This window comes from Microcebus murinus, chromosome 5 (assembly GCF_040939455.1).
Source record: "Microcebus murinus isolate Inina chromosome 5, M.murinus_Inina_mat1.0, whole genome shotgun sequence".
In the NCBI taxonomy this organism is placed as follows: domain Eukaryota; kingdom Metazoa; phylum Chordata; class Mammalia; order Primates; family Cheirogaleidae; genus Microcebus; species Microcebus murinus.
The window spans coordinates 51524491-51550860 of NC_134108.1; the positions used below are offsets into that span (position 1 = coordinate 51524491).

At 38.7% G+C, this 26370-nt stretch overlaps 1 protein-coding gene across 2 annotated transcripts in view; it reads right to left on the bottom strand.

Annotated features, from left to right (window-relative positions):
• Positions 1 to 242: 242 nt before the first annotated feature.
• CRYBG1 (crystallin beta-gamma domain containing 1) overlaps positions 243 to 26370 on the bottom strand; it is a 188576-nt gene continuing 162448 nt past the window's right edge. Inside the window, exons 9-22 of one of the 2 annotated variants that reach the window (XM_012753155.3) lie at positions 25223 to 25349; positions 22855 to 22890; positions 21963 to 22117; positions 21161 to 21287; positions 20926 to 21071; positions 15342 to 15468; positions 15107 to 15139; positions 14093 to 14205; positions 12417 to 12546; positions 10009 to 10148; positions 8628 to 8751; positions 8072 to 8230; positions 6185 to 6347; positions 243 to 2156 (exon numbers count right to left, since the gene is read on the bottom strand). In XM_012753155.3, the coding sequence (XP_012608609.1) occupies positions 2068 to 2156; positions 6185 to 6347; positions 8072 to 8230; positions 8628 to 8751; positions 10009 to 10148; positions 12417 to 12546; positions 14093 to 14205; positions 15107 to 15139; positions 15342 to 15468; positions 20926 to 21071; positions 21161 to 21287; positions 21963 to 22117; positions 22855 to 22890; positions 25223 to 25349 (1669 nt within the window). In that variant the 3' untranslated portion in view covers positions 243 to 2067. The remainder of the gene's footprint in view (positions 2157 to 6184; positions 6348 to 8071; positions 8231 to 8627; positions 8752 to 10008; positions 10149 to 12416; positions 12547 to 14092; positions 14206 to 15106; positions 15140 to 15341; positions 15469 to 20925; positions 21072 to 21160; positions 21288 to 21962; positions 22118 to 22854; positions 22891 to 25222; positions 25350 to 26370) is intronic. The other variant, XM_076003089.1, reaches the window with a different exon arrangement.

The following is a 26370-nucleotide window of genomic DNA, read 5'->3' on the forward strand; positions in this document are numbered from 1 at the left end:
GGCTGCCAGGTGGTAGTGAGGGAGTAAAATACTTAGCCAGGACCTCACTCACCCTCGTTTCCACTCTTAGAAACAAGCAGTCTGAAAAGAGAGTGGTCAGCAAGACCTCCTGCTGTTACTTAATTGAAGCACCCTCAAACCTGCCTAGTCCTCATCAGGTATTCTCATCTAATCTGCTAGCTCACCCTCTTTGAAGTGTCTCATGAGGGCTGCCCAGTGGACTCTATCAGATTTCATCAATATCATTAACCAGAAACAAGTTTATTCAAGAGAGAATTTCAGCACAGGCTGTCGTAAAATCTTACCCCACCATACTGTAATGATTTGCACAAAAAGGCCTAAAGTCAGAGCTGTACATGTAATACCTGCTGGATGCCATTGTACATGTGTAAAACTGAAGATCAACTATTCTAATGACCATGATTGCCTACCACAGACTCTAGAGGCTCAACTTAGAATTGGAAACACACTTGAACAGATGAAAAGGAAATAAGATTTGTTCTACCTGTGACAAGAGCACCAGTATTCAGTGACAAGGACAAAAAGCAGAAGACATGTATTAAATGTTTAGCAGTTTTGTTCAAAACTAGAACCCACTGTTTGAACAGCACTGTATGGGCCAGTGTATTGTCAGCAGTTAAACAGTTTCAATTTGCATTCTTGAAATGCTTACTGCATTTTAGGGTTCTCAGTTCTAAGATATGACCAACAAACATTGCTTAAGGTTTCCTTCCCTTCTCTTCCTGGAGATAATTGCTGGTCATTCTCTTGAGCCTTCCACACCTCTCTTTTGCCGCCAGAAGGCAGTGACATAGGTGCTGCCGTACCCCAGACCTGAGGCTGGCCCCTTCAGCAGGGCCCCAGAGTGCAGCTGTGCAATGCTACAGGGCAGGCAGCCCATGCAGGGAGATATGAGGGCAGGAAATTGGGCTAAAAGATCTGAGTTTAACAAAAAACTGAATAACATGGTTTCAGTACTGTTGTAGATGAATAAGGATGGGCTAATAAATTAGGTCATGGTAATGACCATGGTAATAGTGTTCCCGTAGCAGCTGTGAGGAAGGCATTAAACAACACTTGTGACATTCTAGGGCAGCTGATGGGTAAAGTAATTCAAATCCTGCTATTTTATTTACTGATTGAGTTCCTTAAAATATGTCTGAATATAAAAGACTTTCCCCCTCTTTGCAGCATAACGGTTCTAGAAAACGTTAACCACTTCGGTATGGCACTCACCGGCCACGAAACCTTGCCCATAGCCGGCACTCATAGTCTGCACAATAGTCTGCTGTGCAATGATGACGAATCCGTTTTGCTCTTGTGTGATAAGGAATGCTTTAAAGCACTGAAAGCTTGTTTTACTTTACAGGCAGCTTTAGGAAAATAACTATAATAAATCCTACTAAGGACTTAAAAGGTCACAGATTCGTAGTAACTTATTAGCTGAACGTACACACTGCAACTGCAGAGTTAAAAGCTATAAAAGTAAAAGCTGTTGGCTCTCGACTAAAGTCGACGCTCGGCTATGCGCGTTCATCTGTAGCTGGCGACTATAGTCGATGCTCATACTGAAGTGGTTAAGGCCAAGATCCAAAATTACAGGCCTAATGAAGTATTCTCAGATGCTAAACAGCCCTTTACCTTACAGACCCGAGCTTTTAAATCCTTCCCTTTAAAGTGTAAGGAATTTGTAGGTCCACAAAGTTGGTAAATTTGTTTCTGTTCTCTCCTGTCACTATCTTTGGAAATAATTTAAAATGTACATAGTTTTGACATAACATTTTTAAAAAAAACATCCAAAAGCTGCTAATAAAGCAACCTGTTTAAGCAGCTACTGAAAAACAAAAGGCAAGAAATGAGAGGAGGACAAATTATTGGTTTAAAACTATTATAGTCTTTTCAAAGGATGAGACAATTCAGTCGTGGCAGTCTGATTCAAGATGGAATTTAGAGTTATTGAAGGAGTAGATCCACTTTCGAATTGGCTTGTCCATCAGCATTGTCCTTTTTAAATAAGGTGGCTGGAAAGACCTCCAGAAAGAGTCCTTCTGCCTTCTTCGTTGAGGTTTATAGGACCATGGCTTCCCACACTTGTGAAAACTTCTCTTTGCTGACAGTGTTGAGGATAATGTGATTCTGATCATACTGTGTACCCCCTGGAAGAAAAGAAAATAATAAAAAGATATATGCCCACAGTAAAGGAGCTATAGCAGACAGTTTATTCTAACACTGGTATAGCTAAAGTAAACAAGGTGTAAAACTGCATGCCCCAAGGAAACAAAGCAGGGGGAGAAGCCCTGACTGCCCCATGGGATGAGATAGTCACCTGCTATAGGCAGATCTGTCAAATTCCCATCATGGGGCACCAGCAGCTTCACACAGGATATCCTACCCAAATGAGGCTCCTTTTTCTACCCAATTCTTACAGTGTCTGAAATTGAGGGGAACAGGGGAAAAATCTCGAAAAGGAGCAAAGAGACTGTAAAATGTATTCAGTGGTGAGATCATGGGTTTGAGAGACAGCAAGGAATCTCAGACCTGGCAGTGGGAAGCTGGGAGGAAAGATGGTCAGAGGAGCAGGTTTTGCATAAATATTGAAAAACTATGGCTGTCTTAAGGCAAAGGGAAGGGTTTTTTTTGAGACAGAGTCTCACTCTTGCCCGGGCTAGAGTGCCATGGCGTCAGCCTAGCTCACAGCAACCTCCAACTCCTGGGCTCAAGCGATCCTGCTGCCTCAGCCTCCTGGGTAGCTAGGACTACAGGCATGTGCCACCATGCCTGGCTAATTTTTTATATATATTTTTAGTTGGCCAATTAATTTCTTTCTATTTATAGTAGAGACGGGGTCTCGCTCTTGCTCAGGCTGGTCTCGAACTCCCGAGCTCAAACAATCCGCCCACCTCAGCCCCCCAGAGTGCTAGGATTACAGACGTGAGCCACTGCGCCTGGCCAAAGGAAAGGTTTGAATGACACTGAAGTATGCAAAGGGACTGCGTAGCGCTCCCACTGCTGGGAACTGGTTTGGTATATAAAAATTCATGGCATTTCAGGTGCTGAGTGCCACTGAACTATAAAACTAGTGTCATGAATTACCTAACTCCCTTTCACCAGAATGTTTGAAAAGATTTTCCAAGGGTACTTATTAGCTATTTCAGATACTTTGGTGTTAAAAACAGCCTCAATACCTCTTTCAATGAGGAAGTATCATTAACAAAATAAATTTTCAAGTATACAATTTTTTTTCAGTGTGGAATAAGCAGCCTTTCAGATACCTTATCCTTTTTAGCATCAGCCACTGTACCAAGATTAGATCACCAAAGACCCCCATCAAAATGTGTGTATCTAAATGTGTGTACACAAATGTGTGTATCTAAATGTAGGGTGTGGCTGATATTAAAATCATGCTTCATCCTTAGGCCAAGAAAAAATAAACATTCTTCTCTCCTTTGAAGCATTTACAAAGTATTTTAAAAGTTTGAAAACTTACATAATAGATGTAGGTAGCTGAGCAAGGAAATTTCTTATACTCCTCTTATAAGAGATTAGTTTATCATCATTGATAAGCTAGAGCCTCTACCCATCAAGGTAAGAATACAAGGGTAAGTAAGGCCTTGGGCCTTTTTGTGTAAGTTTGCTGGGGAGGGTAGCAAACCCTGCCCTCTGCCAAAACAGACACACACAACATACTCCACTAAAAAGTTCCTGAGGAAATAATTCATTCTTTTGCCTTTGGAAAGAATTTAAATCATCCAGACTTAATGTTTTTTAAAGTGAGTGTGAATCACCTTCCACTGTTATTACAAGGTATGTGGTCTGGAATATATAAATGCCTACCAAGACAACTCCCCAAACACAGAGTTTGGCTAGAAAAAAGACATGTGATCTGATAACTCTTATAGCAATTTTTATAGGTAACAAGTGGTTCAACAGTTGTAGCTAACGAAAATCATAGTTTCCTATTAAGTGTGTTTGTATTTTCTTTGCGCAGCCCTGCTCTCACGTCCACAAGATGGCATCATTCTCCCACATTCTGAGAAATTTAAATTCGGCTTAAGAAATTGACTATTGTAGCTACCATACTAGATACCGAGAGTTCACAAATATACAGGACATTATCCTCACTCAAGAGGCACTTGACTAATATATACTGTATGTTCAGAAGGGGCCTTGGAGATTTAAAGTGAAGAAGGAAGAACCTCCTAGAGTCCCCAAAGTTCATGTCAGCCACGATTAGGCGCCACGTGTCCTTACTTCTGGCCCACTGTTAATGTAGCAACTCAGTAGGGTAGGAAATCCTCTATACTTGGAACTTCTAGAATGTAAGCTCTCTGAAACCAAGGTAGGAGTCTTTTTTTTTTCCCCACTTTGGCAGCCCCAGTGCCTAGCTCAGAGCCTGCTATGTAGGGGGTACCCAATAAATACATATTAGAAGAATGAAAGAAGAAACGCTCTAAGGAATAATGACCTTAACCCTGGACACAGGAAGCTGATTACGTTTGTAAGAAACATGAAGGTTTGTTCAGCCTTCCTTTGAGGAATAAATAGCCTAATTTTTCTAACATATCCTCAAAAATTCCATTTTTCCAATAGATCACATTTCTTTGGCTTCTCTGGAGGTTTTGAAACAAACTATCTTGTGTAAACCGAGGAGCTACAGTGCAATAAAGTAGATCAAAATAAGAATAAAGGTCTGAGTCAGTGATTCTTAACCAGTTTGAACCTTAGATTGATCATCCAATGGATGTTTCACCTATCTACGTATTGACAAATTTGTTGTGCCAAATGTAACGTGAAGGATACATATTACTCATTTTCTGAATGTTGCGTTTACTTTCTTACATCCAAGGGTACTACCTGCATTTTATATGATCATTTTGGTTCCCATCCAGCCTGTGGTTGTATTGCTTAATTTGTGCTCCCTAAGTGTAGTACTCTGCCTCTGAGCACCCTTCCAACTTCTTGGGTTCTGTGTAATTCTAATTCCATTGTTAAGTGGGTTGACCACTACCCCATGGAAGTCATCCAGAAGTGGCAGCCACTTTTGCTCTTCATTCAGCTACCAAAGCCCCTGATGAACATGTTCAGGCTTATTCTCTATTATTTCCAGAAAATTTTTTTAAAAATCAAATCACAGCTGTTTACCCCTACCTTGAATAACAGCATTGGCCTAAAGCTCTGATTAAAGTAAAATTGAACCAACTTCTAGCAATGATTTAAAATGGAGTTTACCTGCTCATGATATACTGTAAAAAAAAAAAAAAAAAGAGTATGTAGTGTAGTGTGGTTACATTATCACCAGTCCACCAAACTTATAAAGCATGCTGGCTTTCCTGATTGCTATTAATTTAAAGCAAAATTACCCCCAGATGACATGACTAAAGCACAGCATGCATTTGCTTGTCAATAGCAAACAACACTAGTTCACCGAGTTCCTGTATATAAGTTAGGTCATTTTTGTTTTAAAAATGACCATCCATGGTTCTGGAATGGTCCTCAGACCAGCAGCATTGGCACCACCTAGCAACTTGTTAGAAAAGCAAATTCTCAGGCCCCACCCCAGACCTACTGAATCAGAAACTCTGCGGAGGCCTGGGAATCTGTGTCTTAAGCCCTCCAGGTGATTCTAATGCAAATAAAGTTTGAGGACCACTAGGCTAAACCTATTCTTCCCCAGCACCATCAGTTCACTCTGGTTTAAGTTCACTGAACTCACATTCCACTGAAATCCTCTAGGCTGTGTTAATTCCTTTTCCATCTTAGATCTTTTCAATGAAAGGTTATATGTATATACATGAGAATCATCAACTATACTGAACTAAGTGAGATCACAGCCTTTTAGGTTGTGATTTTTAGTCAAACACCATTATAATAAATAGTTTGAAGGCAGCCTGTGTCCAGATTCCAGTTTAGCATTTAGGAGTGTGAGGTCTTGGCCAAACTGATTAACCGCTTTGAGACTCAGGTTTTTGGTTATAAAATTAGGGGGGAGAGGAAGAAAGGGACAGCATAGAGCTCATAGGATTGCTGTGAAGAGCACATGAGATAATGTACTTAGTAGTTAGCACAGTAGCAGGCACATAGGGGCTCTCTTACTATTAAAATAATATACTCATTTTCAAAAGTTAAGAATAGATTTTTCCTTAACTAAAGACAGACATATTACAATAAAGAAAATGATCCTTACCTTTGACATCTAAAACTAAATTTGGCTTCAACTTGCTGTAGATTCTGCCATCCGACTTCATGCTCCAGAACTGACTGTCTGCATTCTGATCAAGGGCCAGGCCAAGTTTAGAGCCAGATGTCACCAGGCTGCCCACAATCGTCAGACAGCAGTCTTCTGCTATCTGCTTAGTAGAAAAGACAAGGTATCTGAGAGATGGATAAATACTTAAGTCTCCTAGCAATTATTTCCCTGGTTAAATTGATTTTTAAAAATTATCTTAGTTCCTGGCTTCATTTAACCCACCACTATAGGCAGACAAGCTTTTAGCCAGAGTAACTAGAATAAAACAAATATATATCCTCCCCTTCATTTCAGATGACATAAGGGATGGAAAGTTCTCAATTCTTGTCCATCATAGGAGACTTTGACCCTTTGTAAGACTTTCTGTCTTACTAGTAAGGAAAGCCTCAGGACATTAAAACTGCCATTTTTATGCCCAAACTGCCATAACTGACATTAAATCATGTTTTTTTTCCCTGTCAGAAGTGACCATGATCTGAGGCTGGTCTATAGCTAAATCTCCCCTGACATATCCACCTCTGCTTGGCCTGACCTTCCAGTATATGACTACACCTCTGATTCTGTAGCTCTGAAGTGGCTAAAGGGCATTTTATCATTTTAAACCTTGAAATTGCATTTATTAGCTTCTCTTGCCTTTCCTTCATGAGAAATGTCTAATATTTTCTAAATGGACATGCGCTCCAGCCATAAAATAAGAAAAAAACACAAACTTAGTAGAGGGTGTTTTAATGCAGTTTTTATAAGCCCTTCCCTGGAGTGAATCTACCCTTAATATATTTAAACAGTGTATGGCAGTCATATGTTTACATGCCATGAACATATCTTGCTATAAAAATGTTTATTAAAGGTATACTATTCTATATTAAGATAAAAGCATTGTGATAATCTAGGACACTTTACTTTTTCTTATTGACCTACTGAATTCAAAATTGTTAAATCACTGAAATGTTTGTTAGAAATAGTTGCTGAAAGGCACCATTTTCTTGAATGATGATAATTCAGGGGCAGGAGCTGGCTGCTTTCCATGCGGCTTTACTGCAGCTACTTCTGGTTCTTGTGCTGTCTCTCCTCTGCGTGTCTCAACAGCACTTCTGTTTGCTGAAAGGATCATTCTCCCTCAAGCACAACCGACCCAATTTACAAGTTGTGCTCCTTTTCACAAGGCTGTATGCCTTCTGCTGACTCATGGGGCACCTAGGGTTTTTTTTGTGTGTGTGTGTGTTTTTAAATCTGGAGCAAACAGTCAAGCTCATAAAATCAACGAGTAAGAAAGAAGTTATCTGCCATAGAAGCATTAGCTTCTCTCATAAAATCTTACTACATTCAGCTTTTAAATGTCTTATAGCAGAAGTGATACGGGAGGGATGGGCCATTTTCCACTTCACAGTGACAATCAGGAAATGGACTGTGTTGTACATGCAGAGGTATTTCTTCCCCCTTCATCCTATTCTGTGGGGTTCTCCCAAACGAAACAAACCAAGAGCAGTTTTTGTTGATAGTGCTGGGGCTTATAGTTACTAATATTTCTATAACAAGTAGGAAAAGGGGAAGAATAACAAATACTTACCTTTTCTATTACTATATAAAAATCAAGTATAAAAACAAATAATCTTGGATCAGTATAAGATTTACCTCCCATTTTAAGTTCCTAGACTGCTTCTATCAGAGCTAGAAAATATTTTCATGAAAAAAATTTCCAATTTATTTCTGAAAGTGCTCCAGGAATTATGAAATAGCATCTACTTGAAGAAAGACCAAAAGCATGTTAAAGGACAAGTCACCTCCTAGCAAAGGTATTACAGATCCCTCGTCCTAAAAACTCACCCTGCATTTGATGCATCCTTCTTGATAGATCCAAATCTGATCATCAGCACCAACATCCTCCATGACCTGTATTCTAAGAAGCTTCAGATCCTCTAGGTTTCCATTGGTTGACATGAATAACCCTGTTGCTTTGTTTCGAAGTCTGAAACAAATTCGTTTCTAGAAGACAAAAACCCCAGCAGTTGTCATATATAAGATGCACTGAACAAGCATTAATGTTGGGAAGAATCCAAAGTGAGGTACAGATCAGGGATAATTACTATACCCAAGAGTCTCAGAGGTTTTAGAAATTTCTCAATGGGAAGAGTTTGACAAAATTTCAAAGTGCCTGGGGTGGGAAGCCTGCCTACAGACAACCCAGGGCTTGGCCATGCCATGTTTGATGTTAGGTTTGATGGCATTTCTGAAGCAGCCATACCTCTTAGCGCCAGAAACTGAGCCCAAATTCCTGGGGGTGGGGTCAATTTTAAATTGAAACCAAAAAGTTGGATTGCATTTATAAAAAAAAAAAAAAATTCAGAAGAGTCTACTCAGAGTATACAGAAGAGAAAAATACCTGAGCAAAAGGTCGTAGAGAACCTATTTGGTGACAGCCACTGAATTCATACCAATTAGGTACTTCTGCTGGTGACAGTAGGAACTGTCGACCTCTGTAATTGCCATATTCATAAGTAACCCATCTGGAAAAAAAACAACCACAGTAAGGGACAATTTCCATTTGACAATTGACCCCAATTACATTTATTTTTACAATGTTTTCAATTTCTAGACTGAACTTTAAATATACATTGGGGGGAGAAATGGAACTTTATTTTTTTGAACACTTAAAGCAGTGCTTTCTTGATGAACAGTAAATTTTTGGTACATAAATATTTGTGCCAACAAGAACCACTCCTGAAGAGAAATAGGTAAGTTTTTTCTTCCAATAAAGCAATGAAATAGAAATGGTCTTTTAGTGAGATTCCCCAGTCCTTCCAGTGAGCCACTCATAAAACATCCTCAGTTGCAGTAATGGGTCTTTAAATGTTATTTAAATGGTTAATATTGGCAAAGCTCTTAGTGTGTGGTACTTGGTAAGTACTAAATAAGGGTTAGTTGAACAAAAAAAATAATACTCTTGTTTAAAACAAGAGTAATCGTCCTCAAATCTAAAAATAACTGATAAGATATTTAGGTCCCTTCCACGCAGAGATGCTGGTGCGGCACAACCAGGAAAGCCTGGGTGGGAGCAGACTGGCGGGTTAGCAACCCAGCAACCCTCCTCTCTTGCTGATATATTATGTCAAGGAAGAATGTTCTCTACTTTTAATCCTGGAACTCTAAAATGTTATCATTTTAACCATCTTTTATCATAAAAACAAAATACTTATTAAACCTGTTGAAAAAAATCACCCATAATTCTACCACCCTAATATTCCATAATTGCTTTTTAAATAACTAAAGTCCCCATCCCCCAACATTTAATGCACATAGGTGGGCCACACCATTTCTGTTAAAAAAAAAAAAAACTTTATTAAAAACATTTATTTCATTGATGGTACTTATTCATTTTGATATCTTAATTTCAAAATTATACAAAGTTGAGGGGGGAAAAATGCTACTAAGTTGACTCTTAATCATTTGCTAGTCATTCCTAGCTAAAGGAAAAATTTCAATTCTTATCTCCAAATGAAAAGTCAGCTCTCTCTTGCTAAAAAAGAGTACTTAATAAATTTGCTGAGCACTGGTGTGCAAAACATTCCCCCAAGGACTTTGAGAGGTATTAAAGACAAATCTTTACCTTAAATAAACTAAAAATCTGGATAAGGAGACAAAAGATGTTTTACACATGGCTATTCCCAATGGGAATTGTGTACATCAAAGGTGCACAATTATTAACCCTTACAGAAAATAAGGGGTTATATGTCAATTAGTTTAAGGTAACGTAGATAACTCACATGCCACCAATAACATGAAGAGAGCGGATTTGCGTGTTGAATCCCAGGGATCGGAGATTAACCGTTTCTGCATTGAGTTCAATCTTTTTTCCTTTGAAGTCTTCTCTTTCAAAAAGAATAATTGTTGGTTCAGAAAATTCCTATATAGGAACAAAAATAATGTTCTGTTGTTCAACTTTATTGAAAATTTGAATTTATGTGAAAATAATCTTGTTACAAAGACAAAGCACAAACTCTGCCAGATTTGGCCTATGTATAAACTCCCTTTCCCAGGAAATTTGGATGTCTGAGTACCCCAAAGCTAACGAGAGAAAACATGGAGTGGCGGGAAGTTTTTCCATTGCACGTAAAGGCAGGTAACTGTAAACGGTTTATAAAGCAGGAAAAAAGACTATCCCAGGAATAGAGAAATGGATATATGCCTGGGATATCAACAGTCTTCTAATGGAATTTATCTTCCACTTAGCCATTTCATTTGAAACAAGGAGGGGCTGGAAAGCCATGGACATAAATGGGAGTATCAGTCTGGTGTTTGATGGCCTAGTGTACTGTGGTATTGACTAAGCAAGGAACCTTCCTCAAATGTGTATTTTCAAATGTCTTTTTTTTTCTGTTGTGATTGTCAATAAAATGATGATTCTATGTACTCACACTCCCAAGTTTTCCTGTAGGGATCACTGTCAGGAGGAGAGAAAAAACAGAACGGAAGCCTTATTTTGAAACTGTCAATCATTTTAAGAGCACAATAGCACAAAAGTCCACTGACTTTGAGAAGAATGAAAACCTGGCAGCTTATGCTTGTTTTTCAAATTACAGATCCTTATGCTCCTAGACTAAGCTGTAATGGTAATACTCCTGAGATCATAAATGATATGGTATAAAAGCCCGTGGGGCTTACATTTTTTCCTTATCTGCTGAAAGGTTTGTGGCAAGGGTGTGGTACCTTACTGCTTCACTTACTTGGATGTGCCCTGACGTGTAGAAAAGATCTATCCCTCAGTGAGCATGGCTGATTAGTGTGTACGGGGGAATGTACACACAGGAATTAGGTTATATAAAACATACAAGGAGGAAATGGCAAAAATTATAGTATTACTGCTTTGCACTTTCTCTGAGATGGCATGCCAAAAATGTCCTAACACTCAAGTTTAGTATTAAAAATCAATTAAATAATTTTGAAGTATTAAGTCACAAAATTATATAGTCTTAATGTGGGTAAAATGTTCATTTCCTCACATCATTAAAACCTAAAATCATCATCTATAAACATCAGAGTAAGGTGAGTGTATATGCTAGTTCTGGTTGAAAGAAGGCATTTGAAAACATCAAAGATATACTTGTAGGTAGCTTTCAAAATTCTAGGCAGGTTATCAAAAAGTCTTATTTCATTACTTACAAGCTAATATACTTACCACATTATTCCATGTTTCACTGCTACATTTTCATGTCTCAGTAGCATTTTAGTTATTTAAATAGGCAGCCAGGGAGGAGATAAAGCCAACTCACCTATGTTCTTCCTCCCTTTAAAACTAAAATCACCAACTACATCTGTTTAAAGCTTTTTATGAGAGATCAGCTACTTACTAATAAAAATTTTAAAAACTACAGACATTCCTGGACTTTAATATCTGAACATTATCTTGTAGTTTTGTTCTATTGAATATTGCTTGCGCTACATCAAACTGAAAGATTTCTGTCCAAAACTGGGCACCATCATCTGAATTAGCACATAGGTGATAAACTGGGAGAAGTCATTTGACAGCAAATCTCTAAAATAACAGAATAATACACTAAAAAACTATCAGGAATTTCTGTACATCAATAACAACAAAAGATACAGGAAACTGAAAAAAAAGAGTTGGGAAAAGGATATAAATAGGCAATTCACTGAACAAAAAACCCAAATGATAAATAAGTGTAAGAGATACCAACCTCACTAATAGTGGAATACAAATTATCCCAACAAGGACACAACACTTTCTGATCATTCCATCAAATTGACAAAAACTAGAATACTCAGTAATGGCAACAATGTGGGAAGTGGGTTATATGTCAATATAAGGGGTTATATGTCAATTAGTTTAGATTGCCAGTGGGAATCTAAAGTGGTAGGAGTTGGCAGCACTGAGTGAGATTGCCTGTTCATACATGAAATCCAGCAGTTCTACTCCCTAATATACAGCCCTAAGAGACTCCCACACAGGTCTGTAGATACACATGAGGATTAAAACAGGGTAGTGTAATACTTATACCAGTTAGAATCAATACACTAGATGTACATACATCCACACAGATTTAAAGCCCCAATTTTAAGCCCTGGGTAAGTTCTGCCTGCTGTTTACCTTGCCCTGACCATCAGCTATGTGAAGCACACTTTTCTGTAACACCGTATTCACTGGCATACTTACAACATCTATAAAACGAAGAGACTTGAAAGTCGCTCCAGGCAGGCAGCCCATTGCAGAGAGACAAGGGTAATGGCCTTCCTCCAATACGTACTGATTCCCAGAGAAGTTTTCTCCATCATATGCAACCCAGCTACAGTAGGGAAAACCACACACAGTGTGCAATTTGAGTATTTCTATTCAAGAAGTCTGATTTTTAGAGGCAGCCTGATATAAAATACAATGCTTGTGGCTAACAGTTATTTCTTCAAAAATATTTAGACACATTCACTCCATTTCATCTTGTGTCAGATTAATATTCACAAGAAGTCATTTAACTCTGTGTCTGGGAAATAAAACTTTCTCCGTGAAAATCCCCATGATTTTATTTCCCTGCCTACCAGCCTCTCTTGCTCCTCTCATGGGTGCCACCATGCTTCCAGCCCTTGTAGCTTCAAGCTCTCGAGTCCTCTAGGAATAAGCCTTCACCAAGCATCATACCTAACTAGCCACCAAGCCACCAAAGTCTACTGATTTCCTCCCAAAATCTCTCAACTCCTCCTCATTCCTAACACCTACACTGCGCCAGAAGTCAAAATACTACAGTGACTTAAATAAGTCACTTAGCCTCTCTGGGCCTTTTCTGATACAATGGTGATTTACCTTGCTTCTCTAGAAGGTTTGTGTTTTGTTGGTTTTTTTTTTTTTTACCAACAATTGTGTGTCAGGTACTTTTCCACTGCTGGGGATACAGTAGAGAACAAAACAAAGTCTCTGCTCTCTTGAAGTTTACACTCCAGTGAGCTCAGACAGACAATAAGGGAGCGATTTTAAAAAGTACGTGTCTGGCAGTGATACATGAAGCAGGGTAGGGGATAAAGAGGAACTGGGATGGGGTGGATGTACATGCTAAGAAGCTGTGAAGCTTTACTGTCAGGATCTGTATTTGAATGCAAAGCCAGGGCTCTTCACTGTGCAATGCTAAATTATAGGACAGTGTTATTTCAACCATAAAGAATTACATGATTAAAGGCATTACTGTTATCATTATTAGACTTAATTTCTCATCACCTCTTACACAGACTGCCCCAGGGATTTCCTAAGTTTCTGTGGCCTTGGGCTTTCCCCTCTCTAGTGAAGCAAGCTTTTGTAAAACTATTGTTTTCAGCATGGCATTTTGAGCCCATGGCCTTTATCCTTGTCTTGTGTTTCCTATGGCATCCACCTAAACTCACATGCTCTGGGAGTCTTGATCCCACCCTCCCAGTCCAGGCTGGGTTCCCTTCTCCTCCCCAGTACAAAGCCCTCCCAGCCAGGGAGGGGAGTGTGCTCCCTGATCAGCACGCACACCAACTCCACTCCAGCCACACGCTTTTCTTCAGCTCCCTGTCATGCGGAGTGCCTATCCCACCCTATCTACCTGGAAAGATTATGTGGAGTCCAACTCCCCCTTTACAGGTGATGAGAGCACAGCACCTGGTGTGAACTCTATTACGCATCGAGGTAATCTTCACCTCCAACCTACCCTGATGTCCACGTCCTCTGGCATCCAGCACTCGGATATCACAAAGCATACTTTCGGACTAAGATGATGGTTTCATACAGTGCCAAGCACCCAACAGGTGTCACTGAATACTTGCTGCTGTGTGAATTCTACTTTACCCAGTGACTCAGCTCTGCCCAGCCATCGCTTTACTTACCTGCCTCCAGAAACTCTGCAAGACTTAGTAGAAAATGATTCATCAATTTGACCTGTTGTTTCTTCAAAACATTGACTCTGACCTTGAAACTGTGGTTCTGAAAACAAGTGAATCTTTGAAAAAGTAAACAGAAAAACAAAAAATTATTTTCCTTAACTCATTCAGCATTTGAAATGATGATCCAAACATGACCTGTTAACTTTTGTTACCGTAAACTGGTATGAATTTTATGAATTCTTTAATTTTCTACTTCTACATATATTAATGATCAATTAGAAACATGTTGGTTATCCCATTTATGACTATTTAATTCATAGACATCAGAGGAAAATCAACAATGGAGGTAAGTTTCTACAGAACACCCTGTTAACAAGCTGTGAGGCATTTAAAGCTTTATTGTGGCCAAAAGTTGTTAAGCAGTTCTACTATTAACAATAAACTACATTTTGGAAATATATAGTACAGTTTTCTTCCCTCTCAATGGAAGATGCTTACTGTTTTATTAGAATCTCATACATGCAACAAAGGAGGCTACACTGGTATTTGTGCCTCTATAATTACTGGCTGTGTGAACACTTCCATTAAAAAGCCTAAATAACAAATGTAACACCTCAGATGATGTTAAGAGTCCACATTCAAAAGGCTTGAGGGAGACCAAATGTTTGTCTAATGCAGACACAGCAAATATGAGAATTCATTTTACTATTTATCACAACTATATGCTATTTTTTGGATATTAGTCTTAGTATATTAATATAAACTGATTCATTGTAATGATATAAAATTCAGCTTTACACAATAAGATCATTTTATAAGAAATATTGAGACATGGACCAGTGTTATCAAGTAAGCATTAAAGTAAACTTAAATCGTATTTAAAAATATAATTATGCTTTTAAACATAAAAAGGGGTAAAACTAACAAAGTATTCCAAATGTCTGACATTTAATACATAAGTTCAGCTTTTCAAAGGAAGGACCCTAATTATAAGAAATAGAATATTTTTAAAGTTACCTGATTTCGTCTCCTTGGGCCAGTGAAAGAATCCTAAAATTTTTAAAGGGAAAAGAAAAGGAAGTGAATAAAGCAAACATGTTGACATGCTTTTGCTTCCAGATTATTAGCAATTACTGCTAAAAATGACCTCAGAATATTTTCTGTAGCAATAAATATTATATGAACCAGAAATACACATTAGGGAAATCCAGAATTCAGTTAAATATTCTCACGTAAAAATATGACTCCTTACCAAAGATATGGGTTGTACAGAAGAGATCTTACAATTTTTGCCTCCCCAGTCCTCAAAAGTGGTATAAAAGCCTTTATCCAGTATATACTGTTCTCCTGTGAAGTCAGGATTTTCATAGGCTACCCATCTAAAGAAACAAAAACACTTATTATAACAATATTTGACATAATAAAACTATCACACACATTAAATATATATCATATAGTAACTTTCATTTGTTTTATTAATCAGTATTCTTAATTTTTGATTATTAATCTTTAGGAGCAGATGGATTTATCTATATGACAAATCAAAATGGTAAGCAAAAGAGTATTATTACATGACCTTTTTGGTGTTCTTGCTTATCAAATCCTATTCCTTGAGAAATCTCCAATGAAGATACTTCTCTGTGATTTTTTTCTAATTCTATTCTAAGGAAACAAATTGGACTTTCAAGAAGAACCTACTTCTTTTAATAAACAGGCAATAATTTTTTTTTAAATCAAGATGAAAATATTTTAGCAGAAATTTCTTAACAGAAAGCTATGTCTCCATTATACAAGAAACCACACTGAAAAAAGTTAGAAGAAAAGCTAAAACAAATAAATGCAGCAAAGTAACTAAACCAAAATTTTATTTCAAACAGAATTTCCAGCATGACACAACTATCTATAAGCAAAATTGAACAAACCCTCAAAAATACTAAACACTAATCCCTTTTGGAATGTTTTCATTTGTTATCTTTTAAGTGATCTTTACTCAGGAAAATCGATAAAACTTTTGTGTGTACGTGTTAAGAGACAAGGTCTCGCTTTGTTGCCCAGGCTAGAGTGCACTGGCGCAATCATAGCTCACTGCAGCCTCAAACTCCTAGGCTCAAGCAATCCTCTCACCTCAGCTTCCTGAGTAGCTGGGACTAAAGGCATGTGCCACTACCCCTGACTAATTTTTAAACATGTTTTTAAACATGGGCTTTTGCTATGTTGCTCAGGTTGGTCTCGGATTCCTGGCCTCAAGTGATCCTCCTGCCTTAGCCTCCCAAATCACTGGGCTGGGATTACAGGCATGAGCCATAACACCTGGCAAAACTAACATATTGATTTTATTTCCTATGCAAAGATAAAGTCTTTGAAGGGGAAAAAGTTTTCAATTCTGTTATATTCAAGAGATACTCAATTAAGTCATTGCTGTAATGATTGCCTCATAGCTTAAAGGAATATCTATTATGTATAAGTAAGCAGAATTTTCTAAAATGCTTTCACATCTTTTATATCACACTTAACCTTCTAGGGAGGTATTGATGTTCCCATTTTACAGATAGGAAAACCTAAAGACACAGGAAAACTGATTCATTTATTCATTCAATAAATGTTGACTGACCATTTGCCATGAGCCAGGAACTACACCAGCCCTAGAAATATAAAGATAAGATAAAAACCCCTGCCCCAATAAGTTCATAGGCAGGTAAGAAGCATCACTTGAAATTATTTGTTGGTTTCTGTTCTGAATAGGAAATGACTCGATCAAGGTGAGACAAAGAGTGGCCAGAACATGACTGAATCGTTTCCTGAGGCTCCCTGGGCCCTCCTCACTTTGAGACCTGAACTGCCACGTGCCCTATAAAGTTTCCTGTCATGTACTGTTCTGTTAGTAAACTATACCTAGAATAGCCCACACACTCCCTAAGTAGAACAGAGTATGATTTTACTATCTAAAGGGCTGATTTAAGCAAAAAACTTGAGTACAGTCACAGTTAGGAAATGAACAGTCACCAGGGAGAAAACACTATACAGTCTCCGGAGTTAAGCTGCTATGACGGCTAACACTGTGCACTCGCTCCTGGCCATCTGAATGGAGAAACTGCTATGAGCACCAGTCACAGTCTCTTTCAGGAAATAATGCCACCCCCACCCCCGACTCCCCATGGGTTCACAACCTCATTAGCAATTTTACAAACCTATTCTTTATCACTGTAAGGTGAGCAGTTAGGAGACTTTGTTCTAGCCGTGGTCATGACGCTAACTCTCAGATGAGTTTGAAGAGGTCACCGAACCTTTGAGAAAGTTTGTATTTTTGTTTCTAAGTAGGGGAGCTGGACAAGGTCCCAGTGCCCACCAGCGAGGCCGCACAGCACACGGGGACCTGCGTGCTGCCGTGTGGGAGGAATGTCTACATAGCAAGAAAACCTACTTTATGAAAACCAGAACTTTTTAAAAAGCAACAATTAAAGAGGGTAAGTCATATCACAGAAAAGCGTTCCCAGCAAGGCTCCGGGCCTGTAACAAGTTAGAGAACAAAGGGTTAAAGGCCCTTCTGTTTGACTTTAAGGTTTGGAGGGGGAAAGGCTGAGGAGAGACTAAATATTATACAAAGGAGAGAAGGCAGCAAGTGAGCAAGCTCTGGAAGTGTTATCCAGTTTTCTTCTTCTTCTTCTTTTTAATAACAAGTACTACATTTCCCTATAAAATCAAAATAAACTAATTGTAGATAAATATCCAACACCCAGTTAAGCCTGTTCAAATTCACTGAAGCTGAAGCAGGGAAACAATTTATTACGATGTTACTCGTGTTGTTTTCCCTTCCAAGATGCAGCCCCAGGTGAAACACCCATGAATACTGGTGAGGTGGAGGACAAACCCCAAAACCCAGATCTGAGATTTTCTCCTGTATCTAGGATCCTAGTCTACTTAAAACTTATACTTGGGACACTTACGAAGATCCCACAGTGTCCTTGTTCACAGGGGTCCTGCACACACGAATGAACACTTCTCTGTGTAGAGAGTGGAGGAGGGAAGGGGAGAGCAGCAAACACAAGTACCAGCAGGTCCCAGCCTGGTGGAATAATTGCTCATAATTTAAGGGCAGCGGGGCCAACCTGCCCTTCTGTGTAAGACCAAAGGAAAAAGAATTTAAAACAACAGCACTCTTATTTTTTATCGGAACTTTAGAAATATTTCATTTTGCTTTTAGTTTAAAAGAATTAGCCCTGTTTCCACTATTTGACCAAGAGTATAGCATAGAACTAGAAATTGATAGAGTATAACATAGTAAGCGGGACTGTTTGGGGAATTTCTTTTGACATTCCGATGAGAAACAGAATGTAGTTCCTGAAAAACCTCAATTGTTGGATTCATGAGCATCCTTCCTGAAGGCTGTTCTCTGTTTCGGAGCTAATAATGCGTTTACTACCCAGAAAACTTATTACCCATGTGGTAGTGAGCCTCCCGGGAGATACTTTCACAGAACAAGAATTTCACAAACATTTTTTTTCTTGACATTGAGTTCCATACTAACAATTAAAGAACCAAACTGAAGTGTTTATTTAGCCATAAAAATAAAGCCATTAAAATACAATCATTTTTCTTTGAAACTATTAAAAATGAATAGCTAGTCTTCCTCCCTGAGCTTGGCACACCTCAGCCTACCTCCCGCGCTAGCTCCTTCAGGCTCCCTGCGCCCGCACTGGAAATTCACACTGTGGGTTCCCAAAGTGTTTCATCTCTACCTCTTTGGGCAATAATTATGTTTTACATAAATACTGTAACTTATTTGAGGACATAATATAATGCTTTGTACATAACAGAACTCAGTAAGTATTTGTCAAATGACAAATGGAGTGAAATACGAGGAAGCAGCTGGCCCTGGTAAACACAGAAGCCTTTCCACATCTAACGAACGTACAGGAAGTGGCCAGGGTGGGGGGGAGCTCCCTCAACTTCCTCCTTGTACCAAAACTCAACTGCTACAACCAGAAAAAGCCTAAGCCAGGAAATACAACTAGAAATGACTAAGAATAGAAACATATAAAGGCAACATTTTATAAAGGAAACTGATTTCAAGTAAGCAAGGGCTGTGTGGTAAGGAGATTGGCTCGGGGGACAGTGATTCTACCTAAGGCTCCATGGGAATTCTACCCAGCATCCTCTTGCTTCCTTTGCTAGGGTGGATGACTAGGCTCTAACAGAACCAGCACACCTGATGAGTATCAAAATGCATAACTATTTCACCAAATTGAGTTGGTCACTATATTTTCCTTCTAAATAATTAGCTTTAAAGGCACTTTAAAAATACTACAGAGCCACAGCAATATTTCAGATGCCTTCTGGCTTTTGTAGACAGCCAGCTATGATTCTAAAGTGTTAGGGGCTCTAGGTCAGGGCTCCAGAACAGGACCCAATAGAAGGCACTTCCTGCTAAGAATGGAAGACCCCAAAATCACTGGTGTCATTTCAGCCAAGATGGCAGCACCTGCAGCAGCCTACACAAGAATTTGGTCAACATGACTAACAGTAAAAGTATATTACATTGTAGACACATGTCAAATATCTAGGGCTACTGCAAAGGCCCTATCTCATAGATATAATAGGGCTGAGGCTAGAATGATTCAAATAGTCTATATCACTATAACATCAAAAAAAACCTAACATCAAACAGAACCAGTGTCAAATTATTTCATATAATTATTATATTTCATATAACTAAAATATAAGAATATTTTCACTTATAACAAATTAGAATAGACATTGGTCTAGATTATAAGAAAGATTATATAATGCCCTATAATATCCATCTACCGTATTTGCCCTTCTGGTATCTATCCCCAGAAAGATCTAACTCTTTCTAATGTTCCTGGGGAACCACCAATCCCAATCATATCTAAGTGGCTCCTATGGGATGGCTCCTACATCTCAGGTCTAGGGATGGGCACATAACCGTGACACAGCCATCTCCCTGGCCACAGTGGTTGGTTCAGGCACGTGCATATGAGCCAAGCCTAGGGAATCAAAGTCAAACCTGGCACTTGTGAGGGAAAGAGAAGTTCTTTCCACTGCAAGCAATGAGTTGGGAGAACAAAAGCCAGATGTGGTCACAGGCCACCAGATGCAAAGGACCTGCCTAAAGTAAAGCCAACACAGAGAAAAGCCCAGTTAGGAGATAAAGACCAAATTCCGATGACAGTGTTTAATCCCCTGCATCCAGCCATACCTGAAGCAAAATCTTCTCCAGGAGTTTTGGGTTACTTAAGCCAGTAAGTTCCATTTGTATCACTTGAGCCAATTTGGCTTGGCTTTAGTCACTTGCATCCCAAAGAATCCTGTCTAAACCTCTTTCAATAAAAACTGACTTTACCATTAATAAAACATTCAATTGCTAACTCCAGGTGCATTGAAACAATTATACTTATGTCAAAATAATAGTAGGAAAAATATATGGGAGCAGGTGTAGGACTATAGGAAAATCAAATGGAACTTTCCCCCAACCTCAGGTTTCTAATGTTAGGTAACTATTATTATTTGACTCCCCTCATAAGAAATTCATGATCTTTCCATGCAAAATGACAAGGGAAGCAGATCTGTAGATTTCTATCATGACACCAAATAGCCTACTCCAACATTATATTACGTGCAAAAAAAAAAAGATTGTATGAGAAAGATTTTTTACAGAAGTTATGAAAATATCATGGCAATAACTATTAAGTGACTGATTTAATGTTTAGTTGTTGAGATATTTATTTAGTGAGTGCCTGCTCTGTGTCACAGACTCAGTTAAACACAAACCAAGGTAAAACCCATGTTTAAAATCCCAGTCGGGTTATTTCACTTACACTCCACTCAGTACATTAATAGACTGTGTCTTCACTCCATATCCAGTCTCCTTTAAATTAGCAACAATCCCCAATACATCAATACTGGAACCTTTGGATCCAAAGTTTTTTTCACTGTACATTATCATGTGAGCATTTGAAAAATCCTAGTGAGAAAAAAAATTCAAAATTCAAAGGCTGGCCATTTATTGTCCCAAAAGGCCAAGTTTTAGCCATTAGCTTTTCTTTAACTTACACCTAATATAGGTCGTAAAGACTGAAGTTCTCCGTTGTAACCTCCCCAGTCTTTCCAGTCCCTGTATTCCCCTTCTTCTAGCAAATACTGATGACCAGTAAATCCAGGCTTCTCATACGCAACCCAGCTACAACAGAAAGAACATGATAGTAATTTTCAGACATATTAAAATCTTTCCAAGATAGAAATCAATTTCACTGACAAATACAAACAGTCATAAAGCTAGACATCAACTTCTACATTAACATCGTTGGAATTCTCTAAAATTTAGGAGGTAACAGAATGGCCCCAAGAAAACAACCTGAGAAATGTATAGAGTTCTGTAAAGAAAACTACAGGAGTGTGTATATGTATGTTTAATAAGAACTGACCCAAAAGAACCTCAGCAAGTAAAACTGAATAAATGTTCTTCAAATTATAATTATAATATTATGACTATTTGGCTATTTACAAGACTAATTTCAGTGTGTACTTCTATGAGAAATGTGTAAGATTTATAAAATGCAAAAGTATCATAAAAATGAGAAAGCAAACTAAGAGTTCAATAGTTGGAGCATAATTCTAAACAACAAGATTGTAGATTTGATCAGTCTGAATGGGCCAATTTATCAGCCTTGGTTGGTGGACTGATCCCACACCCGTCCCTCAAACTGTTTTCTCCAATGTAATCAGGAGAACATGGATTTAGCTATTGAAATTCACCACGCCATCGAATCAGGAATGTTGTCTTTGGGGGGGAAACAGACACATTTATTACTTTATTAAGGAAAAAAAAATCCTTATAGGTAACCCATCTACTTACATGCCTCTCAGAACTTTCACAGACCCCACTGACGTAAACGGCAACTGATTGTCTCCAGTTGTGTCTTCTGTTTCACCTTCTGCCACAAAACTGCACATATCTGCTTCTAGTTCCATACATTTTCCTTCAAAGAAAGGCTTTTCATAAATAACTACCTATAATAGAAATGAGTAATTTGTAAGAAGTTAAGTATGTAAACATTAAATCAGTTGTTTCATATCACTAAGTTCTGGAACATAAATTAATTTTTTCTAATATTTTTTAAAATTAAATAAATAATAATTAATTAATAATTAGTATCTGATAATATAGTAAAAAAAAAAAAGCAGGCTTTTTTCCTGATGTAGTATTGCCCAAAGCCAAGGTTCAAAATGTACTTTTTCAATAATTGGTTTTTATTCAATGTCTAGTATCGACATTTAGAATTTTGCTTTGGCCAAACTAAGGAACCAGAGGGTTCTAAAGTCGCTTTAAAAATGAAAAAAAAAAAAGCATAGCATCCAAGTATGTGGCATAGATGTGGGAAACAGGAATGGCAGAAAGAGCATTTGGGAGTAGGGAGAGCTTATCTTGAAAAAGTTTTTTCCTGGCTAACTGGCAAGCAGCAACAGGCCCTGCAGTTAGTAAATACAACCGCAAATTATAAACTTAATACAACAGTGAACCTTTTGAGGCATGGCTAAACATACTGTTAGTGCTAACTAGCGCCATTAGTTTCATCTTCCAGCCTACAGGATGGCACGTGTAAGTCAGGGCAACTTCCTTTGGCTGCATTTGTTTGATACACGTTTACATGTGAAGACACAGAAGTATTATCTTTATAGAGATAGAGTGGGAATAACATTTAAAGTAAATATATGTGTGTGTTTACATATTTAATATATGTTTTTACCTTTGGATCTGTAGGGAATTCAACTTTACGGCCACCCTGAAAAGAACAATGACATAGTAAGAAAAGTAGTTTTCCATGGATACATTACCATTTTAGGCATAGCAGTTTACGGTAAGACACTGAACCTCACACTGTGATTACATTCGTTTGTTTTAATGTACATGAGACAGTTCCAAAATTACTACCAATGCAGATGAAGACATGAAGAAGACAGACTAGAGCAGAGCCTCACACAGATGGTCTGTAAGCTGAATTTGCATAGCTGGTGTGTTTTTTGACCTAGTAAGTTTACTTTTTTAACTTGGGAAGTTTCTCATAAAAATCCATATTTCTCGCTTCTCTTGAAATACAATCCTAAGATCTGACATCTCTGTACCTAGATTCTCACAGGTAGCAACCTTCACCTTCTGCACTTAATCCTACACTGGGCACATTCTTCAGCTGGGGCATAGGCCCTGGTTTGCCCGGCTCTACCATTCTTAGGTTCAATTCTCAGCCATTTGTTTGCTACCTGGCCCCTAGAAGCATTTGATCTTGCAACCCATGGTCTACAAAACTGCTAAAGTTCACATAATATGACTTGGAGGACTCATGGAATAATTAGATAAAATTTAAAATATACTAAAGGATGAATCTAGGGGTGTTTTTACACTTTTATTAAAAAAAAAACTTTTAAAAAATCCCTAAAAACTCATTAAAAATAAACCCAAGTTACTACATAAAAATATTAAATAGATCAAAAGTTAATGTCAGGCCGGGCGCGGTGGCTCACGCCTGTAATCCTAGCACTCTGGGAGGCCGAGGCGGGCGGATTGCTCAAGGTCAGGAGTTCAAAACCAGCCTGAGCGAGACCCCGTCTCTACCATAAAAATAGAAAGAATTTAATTGGCCAACTAATATATATAATATAAAAATCAGCCGGGCATGGTGGCTCATGCCTGTAGTCCCAGCTACTCGGGAGGCTGAGGCAGGAGGATTGCTTGAGCCCAGGAGTCTGAGGTTGCTGTGAGCTAGGCTGACGCCACAGCACTCACTCTAGCCTAGGCAAGAAAGCGAGACTCTGTCTCAAAAAAAAAAAAAAAAAAAAAAAAAAAAAGTTAATGTCAGCAATGGGAAAGTCAGAAAGATATTTTTTTACCAATATATCTTTAACAGCTTTAAAAACAGTACAAAGATGTTCAAATGCACCAAATGAACTGTAATCATAAAGGAATGTGGCTTATTTTATCAGCAAACCAGAGCTTATACAACCAAGTACACACCCTTTTCAAAATGAATCTTTTTCAAACACTATAAACTTCAGAGTTTTTTAAATCATCATTCCAAACTGTTTTTAAAACCTGTGGCAGTTCTTTCATACATTCACAAAATTAACGAAACTTTGTTCTTTGAAAGTGATTTAATTTTAGGAAAAAAGGCCCAAATCATTTGCATTAAGGCCAACAAACATGCAGATAATTAAACCAAATGCTTTGGTAGGAGGGGTAAAATTAAGATAAAAAAAAATTATCTTCCTAACTTTCTAATTTGTTTCAAACTGGCCCTGGAGATAACTGCAAAGTGGTGTTTGAAAAACATGTTTGTAACAGGAGCGTCACTCGGGCCAGAGGAATTTAGTGAGCAGCTACTGCGATGCAGCCCACGCTGTGCTCAACCCTGGGGGACAAGACAAGTGCAGCCCGGTTCCTCCCAAAGCTTACAGCCTGGCAGAAGAGACCAAGAACAAGGCAAAATGCAGGGACAAGGTAGAGGAAGCACCAGGCTCCTTTTAAGGCAGATACTTGGGGGGACAACTCTTATTTGAACATCCAGCCCCAGCACCCCCAACACTGCCAACTAGCCCAGCCTCCTGTCCCTGCGGCCGAGCTGGGCCGAGCTGGTCCTCATCGTGTCCTCCTCTTTCCAGCTCTGCACCCTGACTCTCAAGGCACATTCTCTGACAGCTCCATCTAAAATCATCCTGCTCATTTTTTAAAAACCCAACTTGATTTATCATGAAGCTCTCATGATTGTCCCCCTTCTCTGTCACAATACCCACAAGTTGGAATGTCATGTATCCTTCCTTCTGTTTTTCCACTAATGGTTAATCCTTCACTGTCTTCACTTCTTAAACCTACACTGTGCAGAAGCTTTGTGGGCACATCTGCAGCTCTGCAAGGCTGAGGATGCCTTGAAGGCAAAGAATATAGTCTTATCTACTTTTTTTTAATCTGTACCGTCTAGCACATTATTGTTTCTATCATTTCTATCAAGCAGTTGGTCCCATTTACTACATATTTGTTCTTAAAAAGTCAGCTTTATTGTTTCAAAGTCACACCCTGTGAACATCAAGCTGACAAAGAATCATTTCGTTTGATTTCATTTTTACCATTTTCAGAGGCCGCATGGATCCGATGTACGCTGCTTCTGTACCCCAGAAGGATAAGTCAGGGTATTCACCAGGTTCCAGGATGAAAGGGATACCCTGAAATCCAGGTTCTTCGTAAATCAGCCATCTAAATAACCCCCAAGACAGGAGAGAAATGGAGATAAGTCATTTATTTCAGCTTTGCATCTGGTCTGGCACACCAGACCCTGATGACAAGAGGAACAGGACAGGAGAGGATGTGGCCCCACAAGATGTATGGTTACACTTAAGTGTCAGACCCAGGTTAGACTCAAGACAGAGTAAACTATTACATACTCCTCTTCTTGGTCTTTTGCTTTTCTCCTTGACTGGCTTTGCCTACTTAATTCATATGATTAATTGCTTCTAAGTTCCACCTAATTATCTGTCATAGTGTCAAAAATTATTAACAGCTAACATCTCCCCAGAGCTTATAAGGAATGCCACCCAGAATTTCATCTAATCCTCACAACAATGCTATGCAGAAGGAACACTGTTGTTCCCATTCTACAGGTAAGGTTAAGTAAACTGCCCAGGGCCAAAGGCAAGGCTGAACCAAGAGACTCCAGAATCAGGCTCCTAATCACTTTTATATGGCAGTTCTCATTGCAGGGAGTGCACTGAACATAATTTACTCTTTTCGAAATTACTCAGCAACATCCCCGTGAGCATCACTTAATGCACACTGGTGTCCTCAGGGGCTTTGAAGGTCTGTAGGACTACTTGTTCCCAGGCCACAAAGCTTTCTGAGTTCTTGGTTCTGATTTTTATAGCTTTTTTTTTTTTTTTTTTTTTTTTGCGACAGAGTCTCGCTTTCTTGCCTAGGCTAGAGTGAGTGCCGTGGTGTCAGCCTAGCTCACAGCAACCTCAAACTCCTGGCAAGCAATCCTCCTGCCTCAGCCTCCCGAGTAGCTGGGACTACAGGCACAAGCCACCATGCCCGGCTGATATATATATATATATATATTAGTTGGCCAATTAATTTCTTTCTATTTTTATGGTAGAGACGGGGTCTCGCTCAGGCTGGTTTTGAACTCCCGACCTTGAGCAATCCGCCCGCCTCGGCCTCCCAGAGTGCTAGGATTACAGGCGTGAGCCACCGCACCTGGCCTGATTTTTATAGCTTTTCA